This window comes from Aythya fuligula, chromosome 7 (genome assembly GCF_009819795.1).
Source record: "Aythya fuligula isolate bAytFul2 chromosome 7, bAytFul2.pri, whole genome shotgun sequence".
Classification (NCBI taxonomy): Eukaryota; Metazoa; Chordata; class Aves; order Anseriformes; family Anatidae; genus Aythya; species Aythya fuligula.
Window position 1 is genome coordinate 7,704,228 of NC_045565.1, and position 15,655 is coordinate 7,719,882.

General features: G+C 41.1%; 1 protein-coding gene across 1 annotated transcript in view; it reads right to left on the minus strand.

The window, feature by feature from the left end:
• Window positions 1-15,655, minus strand: part of PRKG1 (protein kinase cGMP-dependent 1) — a 429,172-nt gene that overhangs the window by 122,800 nt on the left and 290,717 nt on the right. The window contains 2 exon segments of the mRNA XM_032190692.1: window positions 1,377-1,471; window positions 6,213-6,290. Coding sequence (XP_032046583.1) covers window positions 1,377-1,471; window positions 6,213-6,290 — 173 coding nt within the window.

Here is a 15,655-nt window from a genome sequence, read left to right on the forward strand (position 1 = left end):
GTATCAATTATTAAGTTTCAGTTTAGTTTCAGAAGATAAACTTATTATGTATTGAATATTTAAATACATGCAGACAAGTATTCCTTGGAAATTATCTAATTTCAGACTCTGCCAGTCAGCCAAAAAATTTAATTTGAAAAGCTGAGAAATTCTCACAGTTGAGTTGCATGTTACTAGAAATATTCAGGGAGGCAAGCTATGAAAATCCTTTTATTTGCCATATCTGGTCTTCAAAAGATGGTTTGTTTGGCACACTATTGCCTGTTCTCACTACTGGATTGGCTGTCTCAAGATATTTGGTTCTTCTTTTAACATACCAGCACTGAGAGTCAAGTTTCTGTGAGACTCTTGACAAAAGAAAATAAGTGTTTCTAGCTTATATATTTGTGGGTGAAATTTAAAAAATATAGTTCATCTCCACCTTAGCATTAAGAAAGTAACCAAAATAAGGACGTTTATTTGATAAGCATATTATTTAAAAATTAATGTATAGATTTTCAGAGGTATGACAAGTTTTGCATGGGACAGGTATTCCTGGCTGCCAGAAGGAACAGAAAAATTGGGCATCAAACATTCTGGCTTCCCTTTGGAAGAAGAGAAATTTATGACGGAGCAAACACACAATACATTCTCACAGCATCAATGAGAAGACCAATAGCTTACATGCAGAGCTAAGTACTCAGAGTGAGATGAAGTGTTTTTTCATTAAGATTAACGGGTGCCCCACATTCCTGCATAAAGCATGTTTTCCTATTCCCATTCTTATTGTTCCCTACAGAAATAAAGTGTATTTTTATAATCCATTGAATCTGGATTTTTAGTTGCTATTCCTTTAGTTGCCCCCCAAGTCATTCCCAAAGGATATTGCTTATATAAAAGAGGTCACTCTCATACAATTACCACCTCCACCAACATCATATATACACAATAAGACAATTTAAAAAACAGCACTACTGCCCTGACTTCAGCTGTCTATCCCATACAGAAGACCATGATGATCTCCTTTTGCCATACCTGAGAAATATGGCTGAGTTGCAAAATATCAAACATTTCAGATCTTCAAATATATGACAGTGCCATGATATAATATATATATATATTATAATATATATGACAGTGTCAAAGTATCTTCTTATGTCTACAAACAAGGGAAAATCTACATTTGGCCACTCCATTGCAGAACAAGTTATATTTCCCCATTAAGGAACAGACACATTGCAACATGCAACACTAAGTGACAAAGCACAACTCCAAAAACATAAAACCACTTCCAATGTAATTCTTGCCTATTTCTAAATTGTAAGAGCCCTCTGAGGATCACATAAGTCCTTGAAAAATTATCGCAGCATAAAAGCTACATCATAAGGAGCACTTACCCTTGAAGTGCTTTTTCTCCAAACCAATCTCCTTTCCCTAAAGTACGGAGAAAGACTGGATCTTCACTGGGGGAGTCTTCACGAGTAACATTCACCTGTTGAAAAGCCAAAACCCCCAGCATTTAGAAAACCTTTAATTAATGAATACGGCCCATTTGTTCAGAAAGGGATTAGTCATCTCCCAGATCTCTCAAGAAGGGTTCCAGTTCATATTCAAACCATATAAGTCACCAGTACTGAACTTTTCCCTCAGCTATCAGCAGCCAGTTACTATTTCTCCATAAACTAATCTCAAGCCATCCAAGAAAAGGAATTATTCACTATATACAAATGAGTTATTTCCCACCAACAAGCCTACTACTCTTGGAAAAATACAATACTTGTGTTTTTCGAAGGCTCTAAACATGGAGTTGGCTGCACAAGCACAGTCATTGCCCATATGGAGTCAACAGCTCAAATGGGTTCCAAATATTTCATGTGTATAAGACAGACACATGGCATAGGCTTCTGTTAGCTTTGTTCCACATGATTTCTTGCATTGCTAAGTTCACGTAAGGGAGAGCAAAAAAAGAAAATCTACCTTTAGTCATAATTTAAATGAAACAGTTTGGATCATTATAGGCTGAAGGATGGCTCCTTTCATTTCATCATGTCCTGAATTCGTTGAGGAGGTAATTCTAGCCAGAGCAAAAATAAGGTATTTTCATCCCAGTATAAAGAAAAAATAAAACCAAGATGGTATTTTGATTTTTGCAGTAAAAGAGAAAAGCAATTACTGCTGATGGAATGGAGAGTTTTACATGGAATGTAAAACAATAGGAGGTGTAACCTAGTGTAAGCCCAAGTTTAAGATGGAAACACTGCAACAACAGGTAGATGACTACACATCTCCGAGTGATGATGTCCCATCTCTGGGATTCTTTTTATTTTCTGAAAAGATTTCAGAAGAAAAATAGTAATTGATCATCTGAACACACTTCTACTTTGTATTATCTTTGTAAGTGGCTCTGGTTCCCCAAGCCAGTATGGAATACAAATCCCAACAGCTGCATGATAAAACCCTGGAACACACTGCTGGGGGCTGAGGACAGCATGACATAGTCTGCTCATTATCAAGATCTTACGAAAGGTGAGTACTATTGATGTAATGGCCCTCTGTGAGAAATATTTTCTGCTTTTCAGCTAGCCCGTATCAGAGGCAACTCATACTTCTTACGGCATGCAAAAGCCGTGAAATACTGCCCCTGCAATCAGAGAATGGTGGGGACCATCTCTCTTAACATTAACCATCTATCAATCTAGTTGTCCAGGCTCCATCCATTGCCAGTGGAAAGCGACAGGAATTTCCAAAGCCAGAGCTGTCCAAAATTTAAGTGGAATGAACAACCCTCTGGAGGGTTTACAAGGGAAAATCCCTTGTCTCTTTGCAGCATTTCAGGCTGTTTGCTATAATCAGAGCTTTTGCACATGCAAATTCACAAAGCCCAAATTTAGGACAACAGACACTTCCTTTCTGATTTAGAGACATTTCAGTTTAATTATACCATTACATTTACAGTTCTGCCCTGCACTTTCTCTGGTTTCTTGCACGGATGGTAAAACAGTGGGTTTGAGTCATTAGTGAGCACTGTGTCTCCAACACACTATGTTAAACATCTGCACTGACTCATCAAGCATCAGATGAGGGTAGGAAAAGTGTAACAGACAAGCCAGGAAGGTTTATAGCTGGTGAAAAACAAACCTGGACAAACAAAGGGAACTTTAACACATATTTAAGCTCTTTCTCCATGACCTTCACTGATCCTCAGAAATGAATGCTAAGGGACTACGGGAGTAATTTCAACACAGCTCAGAGCAATGACACATCTGAACAGCCCAGCGCCAGTGAAGAACCTGCATGTTATGGTATTAAATTGGTGCCACACCATTGTTTTTAAGGGGAAAATGGTGCACAATGGCACAGCATGACACATGCAGTGTCTTGGTAAAGGGAGGACACTGAATCGGCACAGAGCAGCAGCAAGTCACGACCAAAAGGGATCAAACTGTTCCCGTCTGATGTGTTAGTCAACAGATTTCTGCTCACAGGTTGTTTTGAACAGGTTTTGATTTCTATTCACCTGGAATTGAGGAAGTACGCTAACAAATAGCACTGAATTGTAAGGCCACGTTCACCATTTTTGCAGCATTAAAAGCACCTTTGCTGCTGCTGCATTCACTGTCCCAATTCTGCAAGGAGCTGTCTGTTGACCACAGGCAGTCTCAGATAAGGGAACGTATATGGGGTAAATTGGTAGCCACATGCTCCCAAACAATTAAGTGACTAAAATCCAACTAAGAGGATCTGGATTGAGTAGCATATGAAATCAGGAGGGAGAAAAAGGGGAAAAGGGATTTGCCACTAAGAGAACTATCAAAGCACAGAGTGAAAGAAAAAAAAAATCTTTTGAAGTATTTCTGAAAAAAGTGCTGAACTCAGAAATTTAAAAATCTCGCTTCTCTTGACTGTCGCTGCAGAAGCTCTGACAAAAGGCAGGATAGAGTTTTTAAAAGTAGCTTTCACTGCTAATACACAATGCTGCTGACTGCAGAAAGTACACGTGAGGTTCTAGGTACATGAGCTGGAAGCAGAATTTCTTCTGTTTTACTAAGCCACCTGGGTGAGGTTTCAGCATGGGGCATGGGACATTATGTGCCCCTGCTTCAGAAACTGCCAAGCAGTAGCATACACTGATACGTTTATTCTGTATCTCATTGCTATTTATTCCATGTTTCACTGCTAAGGCTCTATTTCTGCTAGCCTGGGACATATCCTTAGCATGGGGTAGTTCTGATATCACTGTGTAGCTATGTCCTAACACAGGCATTAAAATTAAACACCCTCCCACTCCATCCTTCATCAGTCACAGATATCTCATCTCTTCTGTAACTCAGTGAGGTTGCAAGAGAAAACTGGGCAGAATTTAATCGTCCTGGTGAAAATTCCTGTCAAGCCACCAAGATCCAGCTGAGGATCTGGGAATTCCTCAACAAGCCCATGTGCATTGTTTTGTTTGAACTCCCTTTTTCTGGCCATCAGCTGCCACAGTAAGATAAAGCTGCAAAAGCCATGGAGATAAAACCAAGGAGCTTCTCAAGAGGGATTACAGAGCTCTGGAGCATTGGTCAAGGACATGAGGGGCAGGTGGTTCTCTCCTCCATCCTGTTGGCTTGAGGAGTGGATGAACCACACAGGTCAACAACTGTTTGTCCAGTGGCTGCCAACAGCAGGGATTTGGTTTCTACAACCATGGGACTCTGATGACTGTGGAGTGCTAGGAAGGTATGGAGCCACAAGACCGAGTGGGTCAAAAGCACCCTCACCAACAGGCTGGTCAACGTGGCAAGTGGGCTTTTAAAACTTGGTGAGGAAGGGAGGTGCATCCTCCCATGAAAATGGTCTGAATAGAAAGGATTTGAAGTGTACATCATGGTTGTCTGTGTTCTGGAAAAAGATGAAATCCTACTTCTCAATGGAGCGAATCAAAAAAGCACAGGGGAATACCATCAAATTCCTACCTCTACTGTCAATGATTGGCTTCATTTCAGAAACCTGTCCATGATTATCTTCTTCATCTGAAAAAGACACCTTTTTCTTCTCATAAAGACTGCCTCCCAGCAACAGAGAGTGGAAGATGATGGTGAAAATCTAGTTTGAGTATCCGAGAGCTGACAGCTCAGGATTCAACCCAGCTGTGTACAACACCCACATTCCTCCTGTGTAGATGCCATGTTTGGTTTTTTTTGCTAACTTTAATTATGCACGGACTACATTATCTGCCTTGGTGCAAATATCAAATCCATGAACCAGGAGGCTTGGGTTGGCTTAATTTCAAGCATATTTAACTATTTGTGTTTACTTTTCACGGATCACATCTGATCTGCAGTGGTAAACCAGCATGTATTCCCTTGAATGTCAATATCCTGCTACAAGGAAAGAAGCCAAATGTTTCTCAAGTGTAATAATATTAGGCCAGCTAAAACAAACTAAAAAAGAAAAAAAAAAAAAGTCAAGTGGAACGAAAAAAAAAATGGATCCATAAAATCCCACCAGGATTTTACAGGAAAAGAGGTCAAAAAGCATATTTTCCCCTGTGAGTAGTAAAGCAGAAACTTAGACCATTTTTCTTCCCCTAAGAGAAATCTGAGACTTCTCTGAGTTCCTATTATTTAATTTGGAAAAGCTACAAAGTGATAGTCATGGGAATGAAGTCTGGAAGTCAGCCTTGTAAGAGGGATACTTGGTAAAGACTAGTGTAGCATTGCAGAGTACCCTATAAAAAAATTTGGCTACAAGAATGCTGGGTTAAAGAAGCATGCAGGGACTCAGAGTAGGTGTCTGCAATTAAATAAAAAAGCAAAAATAAAAAGAAAGCTCTGACCCAGCTTAGAAAACTGTGATTTAGTAAGAAGGAAAAAGCAGGGAGATGCATGCAGCATGCAGGAACACTTTGGGATGGCACAGGACTACCTAATGCAGATAACCCATCAAAGAAGAAAGGACCAAGCTCGTTTGGTCATGTACCAAGAGACTTAACTGTCTTCAAGCCCCAAAATGTTCACTGTGAGCACACATGTAAAACAGCATAAGATCTACTTTTTTTTTTTTTTTTTCCCCTTCAGGTCACTCGCCACTCTTCCCTACTGATACAATGCCAAGAAGTTTAATTAAATGTCAAGTGTTGCAACATTTGTGCCCTGGGGAGGGGAGAGAGAAAGCACTGGCTGGCACTGAATTTCAAGTGCATATCATCACCATTGCCACCTTCACATTTCCTTAGAAGAGTGTCAACTTACCTTTCCTTTGCTGATTATAAAGAAAGTGTCCCCTCGAGCACCTTGTCGGATAATATACTCTCCGCTTTCATAGTGTGTCTGCAAAAAAAAAAAATAAAATATGACCAAACATAATCAGATAATGTTATTCAGTTGATAATTTGGCAGTTTTGCAAGATAGTGCTTAGGGAAACATAACCCTGGTCCAATTTTATCCAAGTCTGGCACTGTTTGTGATTTAAGAATTGTCCTATGTCAAGGAATATAATAATTAAAAAGAAACCATTTCTGGCTTGCCCATTTTTCTTATTACTGTGCTAGTGCCAGCTTTTGCCCAGATGAATTATCCTCACAGCCTAAATCCACTTATACTAAGTAAACCTGACACAGGCATTTTTGACAGAGAATACAGTACATGAACTGAACTGCAATAATATATTTGTTGTAAATATAGTTCTCTACCTAAACCGCCTGAAAGCCTGGTATTTTTTCAGCACTGCCAGCAAGGGTTTTATTGAATAAATAATTTTTGCTCTCCCCCTGTTACTATAGTAGTTTAATCTGTCTTTTTTGTCTTATTTTATGGAATATTTATTGCTGAATTTCTGTCATATCTTGCCAGAGCTTGCATCTAAACTTAATAGGATAGCTTAATCCCCATCAAAATCAATATGCATTTATACTTCACCAAAAAATAAGCCAATATGTTCTAAATAAAGGCTCCACACAAATATTTAACCCTCCCACCCCCAAACTAGCAGATTCTTCTGAAGTGCTCTGCACCCTGTGAATTCAACAAACATCCGTTCAACAGCAAGCAGAGGTGAGCAAAAGACCAAGCATCCTCCCCAAATCTCCTACTGCTAAAATGAAAGCTGTTGTTTTAGTCAAGCCTCTGAAGAGAATGCAGACGTGGCTGCAGGTGTCAGGTCTTCCATGTCCCAGCACTGATTTGTGACAAAGCCTGCCCCAAAATGCCACACACACTGAGCCCTGGTGCGGATGCTGTTTGGAAGCTACAATGAGCACAGAGCTCCAGAAAAGACCACCGGATCTTTTAATCCTAAAGTATGTATAAACAACAGCAAGCAAGGATTTGGTTAAAGCTTTAGATCTGAGAGCTTTACTCTCAGCTTCTGGCCATGTAACACACCGACATGACAAAGCCCTCTTCCCCAGGCCAGCCTGATGTCTTGGCCTCAATCAGCAGGATGAACTGCACCAGCTGCTTAGCGCCGAGAGCCACAGTCCTGCAGCCGTCTCTGGATCCTCACATGAGTCCTCCCAAACCTCCCATTCAGGCTTCCACAAAGGGAATGGAAGGAGAATAAAGTTAGAGCCTGGAAGGATCCAAAGCTGTCTCTGGCTTTAGCATCTCTTGCCTGCCATATATGTATATATATATACATATACATATACATATATATATATATATATATATATATATATATATATATATATATATATATATATGATACATACATATATATATACATATATCATATATATATTATATATATATATATATATATATATGTATATATAATTTTTTTCCCCTAGTCTGTAGACTTATTCAAAATAAATACTGCAAGCCCTTCTCCCCACAGTTCAGATCATATTCCTCCGGCCCTTTGATCAGTTCCCAGTCAGGCAACGCTTTCCATTCGCTTGACCCTCCCATGCCCTTCCTCTGGTTCATGTCTTCATCTTTACATATTCAAAGCCCATCTCTCTCATGGCTAAATCCAGCGTGCTGTTTTTGCTCGAATCATCCAGTCTCCAACAATGCTCTGACTTGCCCTCTGAAATCCTCCTTCTCTAACACAAATCAATTCATCCACGTGCTTTGCCCATTCTAACCAAATTATTTCTGTGCGTTTACACTTGAAAGCACTGTGTGAAGTAAGCAAAGCACATTAGTGCTCACTCATGATACATGCAAACAGGAGTAATTCCAAGCCTCTTGCTTTTAGCCAGACACATTAAAGGTACCAGCATGGTCTCTGGTACATATGGTACCACTACACATCCTCTGAAGAAAGCATTTTGGCAGGTATGCCAAAATATAGGTATACAGGTGTATATAAGGTATACAAATTCATGGCATAGCTGATTCATGTTTTAGGAACACAAACTCCAATTCACATAGAGAAAACCAGTTCAAGAACAGTGGGAGAACAGCAGGAATTCTGACAGCTTGACACTGGTGTGGTGGCACATACAAAGTAATAACATTTAAGTTAAAACCACAAAAAGGAAAGTCAATAAATGAGTCTTCACTAGCCTTAGACTGACCCCATCACTATTTCTGGACCTGCCTCTGCAAGATTAAATGTAATGGCTGAGATCCAGTAAGCTGCTAAAAGCCAGGCTCTACTGAAGGGGATCCTTCTGATGGAGATAACCATCAGTCAACATCTTGAACTCTAGCTCCAATATCCTGTATACAACTGGTTAAAGAGTTTCTAAATTGCTTTTAAAATAGGCAATGAATATTTCTAACCACCTTTGCAATCAGCAGATAGGTAAATAGAAATGCACATAGTGAAACACCCCGTATTTTAGTTTAGAACTCATTTTTTTTGATTGACTTTTCCTCCAGGAGAAGAGACCCTGGACTGAGCCAAGAGCTCTTACCTGAATACTGTATTTTCAAAGGCAATAAACAGCACAGTGATGAAAGCTAACTTAGTGTCTTTTTCAGTGAAACCTAAGTGTCACATAGGTTTTTGAGTATACTTCTAAAGACACAGAAGCTGCTCTATTCTTGTGTTTTTTTTCTTTTCAGCAGAGAAACAGAGCTGAAGGTCCAGCATGTAGATGGAGTGCAGAAAGCCCAAAGAGAAGCAGGCAGGCTGCAGAAACACAGCTTGACAAAGCCAAGACAACCAGGTAGAAAAGCAAATAGTTTCAAGGTCTTGTGTGTAGGGGAATAAAAGGGTTCTAAGTCATTGAGGTCCCAGCTTGGCATCAAAATCTGCACGAGTCGGCACTCGAGAAACAGCAAGGATAAAGCAGAGAAATTACTGTTGGGAACAGTTGCCTACCAGCAAGCCACTAACGTGTACTTTATAAGCTCTGGTGAATGGGGATAAATACTCACTTCAATGAATTATAAATGCTGCAAGACCTGGAACATTCATCATGCTAACCAGGCTGTTGTTTTACAAAATAACATCAGGCCCTTGTGGTATTTCACAACAGGGCAAGAGCTGCTTTATGCCTCTTGAACAGGTAGTAACAACCTGATCAAACCCCTCAATGCAGAAAGCCCTGAAACATGGCTAATCCTGCTGTAAAGCTTCTGCACTGAGGGAATACCATGGTGCCAGGTGAAGGAATGGAGCTGAAGCTAATCCCCACATGGTGTGGAGGTGCCTGCAGCAAACATCGAATGCTGGGACGGACATGGAGATGCCAGCATTGAATTTCTCTCCAGGGGAGACGGATCTGCTCCACTCACATGAAGAAGCCTCCAGCCTGTCTCAGTCTTCATTTTCTATATAATCCAACCTTTCCCAGTCTACACCAGTAAGGGGGGACAATGTTCTCCTCCACAAAGCACGGAGGTCCGTGGGGAGCCTGCTGTGCAGAGTGCCAGCCAAACAAATGGCCCAAGCACTCGTGTCTGCATCAGGAACCAGTTCCGTGCTCTAACAGACAGCTTCTTCCTCACAAAAGAAGTGATAAAACCTTTGGGTCCTGGGGTTTCTGCTTTCTTGGAAGTGCAACACATCCATACTTCAAGATTGAAAGTTTCTGTAAGAAAACAGAAAGCTCAGATTCTTTGTTAATGCTTATAGCTTTGGTTTTGCTTTCTGTCCCATACTTCATGTAATTCCTGTGAACATTTAAATACTCTTGCTCTTCAGTGATGAGAGAGGAGCTATGGACACAGGGCTTCCATGTTTTCAGGGCTCCTGAGTCTATCCCATGAAGCAGAACTCGGAGCTCAAAGCCACTGGATTATATTTACAGAAATGATGTGTGAGGAAAGGAAAAAGTTAAGCTAAAAAAAGAGAAAGCCCTCACTAGCTTTCTCAGGGAACAAAGAACTGGTCCTAAACAAAAACATTTTAATAGGAAACAAACCCGAATTACCCATAAGCGAGAGAAATAGTCATGTACTTACTACATACACTCATTTGTCCACTGAATTTACTTCATGTGTACCTAGGCAGGCCTGGCAGGTGCTGGGCAAAGAGCAAACAGGCTGAGAGAGCCAGCCCAATGAGCGTTTCAAAGGCACTGGAGCATTTCTCGACTGCTCTCAGCCAGCGCTGTGGCAGCAGAGCCCTGCCAGCATTTCAGAGCAGCCCACTTTTGAACCTTTCAGCCTTTATTACCCCTCTTTTTCCTTGGCAGTTCTGCATAATACCAAATTGTTAATTCCTGAATCCTTGCTCAGACAATGGTCAGCTTCTCTTCTCTTGTATAGTATCAAAAGCTTTCAGGATCAGGAACATGATGTCACCTCATCCCTTTTTAAAAACAAAAACCAACAACAACAAAACTGGGAATTCATAAAAAATCTATGATTAATAAAAGAGATATTTTTTAGACCTTAAGAAGCTAAACTGATAGGTTTTTTTCTTGTTTAATTGTTAAAAAACAATTATATAACAATTATAGTTATAAAAATATAACTAACACAGAAAACCTTTGTAACAAGGAGACCTGTGCAATCATCTGTTTGTCTTTGTACTTTTGTTTCCTCACCAAAAACTAACACAAATTTTTCTCCTCTAATAGTTCAAAGGGATCATTGGGTTCATCTAAATAATATCCAGAAAGGGAAAGATCTCACCTGCAGGAGCCATAGCCTGTCTGGGCAACCCTTTATCTTCATGCTCTCGTGTCACAGAGTACCAGATCATGCTAGGCAGGCTGGAAAGCAGAGGTTTAAACAGCACTTTTCCTGCATTAGGCACCCTGTTTGTGGCTTCTGAGCCAAATGAAAGAGCAGTTTTAAAAGGATTCTGGGCCAGCCCATGCATCGGTAACTGCAGTTTCACTCTGAGGAGGTTTAACTAGAAGGACACAGCTCAATAAACAGAGTTGGCTCTACTTACACCTATAAGTGGTAGGCTTCAGCTAGCATCTAGGCTGACTGAACATTTAAGGTGGATTACAAGCAATTCAGACAGCGCAGACAGAGCAGCTTACTTGTATTTATCTTGATATTAGGAACAGCAATAATTTTATCATCTGACTCAGGATTGAGTAGTGAACACCAATCTAGTGAACACCAAAGCTCTCCATTACCATCAATGCTACCAGCACTCCCACTACTCCTGGAATTAATATTTACAGCAAAATCCTCAGCACATCTGGGATACTAAATTTACACTACCAGGATGCAACCACACACATCAGATCTCTCAGAAAATTGTTCCTCAAACATACATGAAAGCTACTTGGTGCCTCCAAGTGAGATGCAGATACGGTGAATACCTCCTGTACACTGAACACGTTGAAGTCTAGGTATCAGTCAAAGTTGGAGTCAACATCAAGAGTCAACATCAAGAGTTGTTGGAGTCAACATCAACATCAAGAGTTGGATCAACATCAAACAGTCAGAGTTTCACTTCAACTCTTGCAGTAATTCCAAACTGCCATTTCTCCAAATAAAAGAGAGAAGATGTAAATAAATGATATTAAATAAATAAATAAATCCATAAACAAGGCCAGTTTCTATGCAACAACACTACATATCAGAGCCAGACCTTAATCCATGTCACGCAGTACTCTGTGTCTAAATGGCCTTCATGCCCAGTTAGGTTAAAATCAACCTCAACATACAAAGAAGCTTGAACATTTTGTAAGATATCTTTCCCAACCTAAATTAACACAAGTTCTGGAAGCCATCCTTTTCTTTAAAGTCTTCCTCTGCGTGGCCAACCAGCAAAGCAGATCCCCAGTTTGCCTGGTAATCACAGCTTTTATATATATAATTTTTTTTTACTTTTGTTGTTGTTGTTGTTGTCAGTTTGACTTAAAGCCTAGCAGAAATCCCAGCACCAAGGGGAAAAATATTTAATTAGTGGGATTCATCAGGTGAGACACTGGTCAGCCCCTCCAGTGTCCTCTATGTACGCCACAGAACTTTTATGTGAGCGGAACAGCCTGCAGTCGAGGCAGGCCGTGCTGGGAAAAAGGAAACTTTTTCCCAACCTCATGAAGCCCTCCATCCCTTGCAGAACACCTGCAGCCCAGCTCTGACTGGGGAAACACCCCTGTAATTAAACCTCTCTTGAGAAGCAAATGGATTTTTCTGAGACCAGCCTTGAACACCAACAGAACTAGGAACAGCAAGGTATTAGTCCCATAACTGTCTTTTTGTGTTCTCCTAGTGTCACTGAGCTCTGTGTGTGAAACCACAAGTCCTCACTGAGCAAAACCTCAGCTGAAACAAGACCCAAGGGAAAGAAGAGCTTGTCTGAGCAGCTGCAAAAAGCTCTCAGCAATCACCCGATGCCACCCCTCTCAGAAAAGTTATTTGTGCACTTAATTTCCTTTGCTAGCTGCTAAGCAAATGTAGCATCACACACTGCATTTCTTTCTCCTCATCTTTGTCCTTCTTTCTAATATAACATCATGGCTGGAACAAGAGGAGAAAGTCTGAAATCTGAATTTCTGCGCCTTGTCCTTTCCAGAGGGGTTTCTATCACAGTGCTGCATTGTGCATGGGATCGACTCACAGCTCATAAACTCAAAATGCTGCACTAATCGGAGGAAAAAAATCACCTTTCTTACTTCCCAGATCTTTCCACCCTCAGCGCAGAGAAAGCCTGGGCTTTGCAACTTCAGACAGCTGGGGGAAGGCTTTGGTCCACCAGCCTTATTTTGGCATCCACCAGCTTCATTCAAGGCTTCTGTTCCTGACCACCACCAAAACCTACGGAGCTTTTAAAGCCTGCCAAGTGTTGACACAGGCTGTGAGGAGAAACCTTGACACTAGAGACCAACTCGATGGTTAAGCTTCAGAAAACCTCATTTTCCTCCAACTGGATGCCTTTGACTTCTGTGTTTGCACTGAGACCATTTGAAAGAGGTGGAAAATAGATTTAATGTTTGGAGTGCTACGTAACCCACGTCGGCTGTGGCGCAGAGAGGCCAAAATCCTCTGAAAGGTCATGTAAGGGGAACAGAAATACAAAGGTAGCTTTGAGACGAGGAGCTTCACCCTCTGCAGCAAAAGGCTCTGTTAACAAGCCTCAGGTTTGCACCACATAAACCAGTGAGGATAACATGGGCTTGATGACAGTTCTGAATGTACAATCCATCTCCCACAAGGTGTATTTTTTAAATACTTCTAAGTACATTATTTTGCTGGCTGTTCAAAAAATATTCACAGAATCTCAGCAAAACTCCAAACATACGAAGCTTTCAGAATACTTTTGTTTCTGTTCTGGACTTTCTGCTCTATTTTTTTTTTTCCAAGTCTAAAATGACCACAGCAACACTAGCAAAATAAAATTTTTAAAAGTTTATTTGCTAGAAAATGTGGCAAAACCCATTTCAGGGTAATATTGGTGTAATGTACTGAATTCTTTAGGAATCATAAAACTTATTTTTTTCTGCCTTTAGTATGAGTACTCTCACGAAACATATAAAAATGCTGCTCTCTGAGGGAGCGGAAGGGCAAAATTGTCCTTCTGTAGTCCCCTGCTTGCTGAGCCTGAGAATCCAGGTGCAGCCAGTGGGCCTGGTTTTTGACACTCCCTGCAAACAACAGCTTAGCACAATATTACCTCTAACAAATAGGGAATTGAAATTTGGGAAGGGCATATGACTGATGGGAATCAAGGGTTGTTACTTCATGCCTTTTAATTCAACTTCATTGCAGAGCACAGGGCTGGAAAAGCAGATGAGGGAGGCAAACACCCCAGAGGGTGCTGCTTGCTCATGCCAACTCCTCCTGCCGTCACCTGTCAGGGACAAGGGGCGCAGCCTGACCTGCAGTGGCACATCTCAGCAGTGATTAGGATGTTATTAGCATTCTTCTGCCTTCCCAAATGGTTGTGAACTTAAGCAGGAAACCTGCAGATGAAACTGCGGCAGCCTGGGTTTGCAGTCTCCCGTACTGATTCAGCTGGCTCTAACTGAGCTGCACTACCCTCCATGAAATGTTCCTCTCTCTCAGAAAAGGACTACAAAGTTACTTTTCCTTCTGAAAAAAATCAAACTAGCCTCTTGAATTCAAATCAGAAATCTCTGTGCGCTTGTATGCAAGTTGAAACTGAGTTGTAATAATCACTGGAGACTGTCACCTTGGTAAAAGCCTTGTGGTAGGCTTTTTATTTTTGCTGCACTGATTCGCTGTAGCTTTGTAATGGACTCTGTCAGTGATGACAAAACGTGCTCCTCAGCACATTTTGCACAGCCTGGGCATCTTTACCAGTAGTGGTGTCTCCTGCAGCTTACATTTTGCTTCTGATTCCTGCACCATCAACCCCCTGATCAACACCAGGTGTAGTGCACTGAACAGGACTATTGCTGTGTGGGCATTTGGGTCCAGCATACTGGAATAATACAAATTGCTGCACACGGTTGGTTTGTCTGTCCTCTGCTGCAGTTGCCTCAGCATCCTCCTGAGATAGGAGGTAAGAACCTGGTAACAACTCATTTCATTTCCAGAAAAAGGCAAAAGGCAAATGCTGCAAAACAACGAGCTGCGATCCAAAACATGTAGCAGCTGATATGCCAAGAGAAACCTTTTCCTTAGACTGAGAAATAGGTTGGTGGCTCACCTCCTAATACCAAGATATAAATTCATGATTTGAGAACAACGTACCAATTTCTCCACATGAAAGGAATATAGCATGGAGTACAGCAGCAGTCCAAGAGGCACACTCATCAATTGTTTTGTTAAAGCAAACAAGTACAGCCTATGACAATTCCACTGGGTACAAAACACAATGAATAAAACATCAGTCCTACAACAGTCCTCTGCTGCTCCTGAAACGTAAAGATGTGATACATGTTCCTAATTTGAAGTTCTTTGGTTAAAAGATTGCTTTAATTTCCTGTTTCTTTTGGAGTTTGGCACTACTATTCTGTAAATTTGAATTTCACCATGTTACATGGAGAGCTAGCAAGGAGGGGAGCATGCCACACAGGGATGGAGCTGGGGCTGGTATCCTCCTTTGCTTCCTTTTCTCCAGAATTCCCCCTGCCAGTGTCCCATAGACATGCAAGGAACTGAGCTGGAGCCAGCCTTTCCCATACTACCTGCCAGGCAGTACCCACCAACACTGCTGAGGGCGAGGCAAGGAGAAATAAGGCAATAAAAATGTAAATTGCACGGGCTAGACAGAAACTCAGGCAACTCAACATACTTGGTTTAGAGCAAAAGATAATTTCCAAACTACAATTTTGAACTCCGACCAGAGTGCTGACTTTGTTGGCTGAAACTGCCAGCCCTGAAACACAGGTTGAGTTTTTACCATGAATTCAAAACT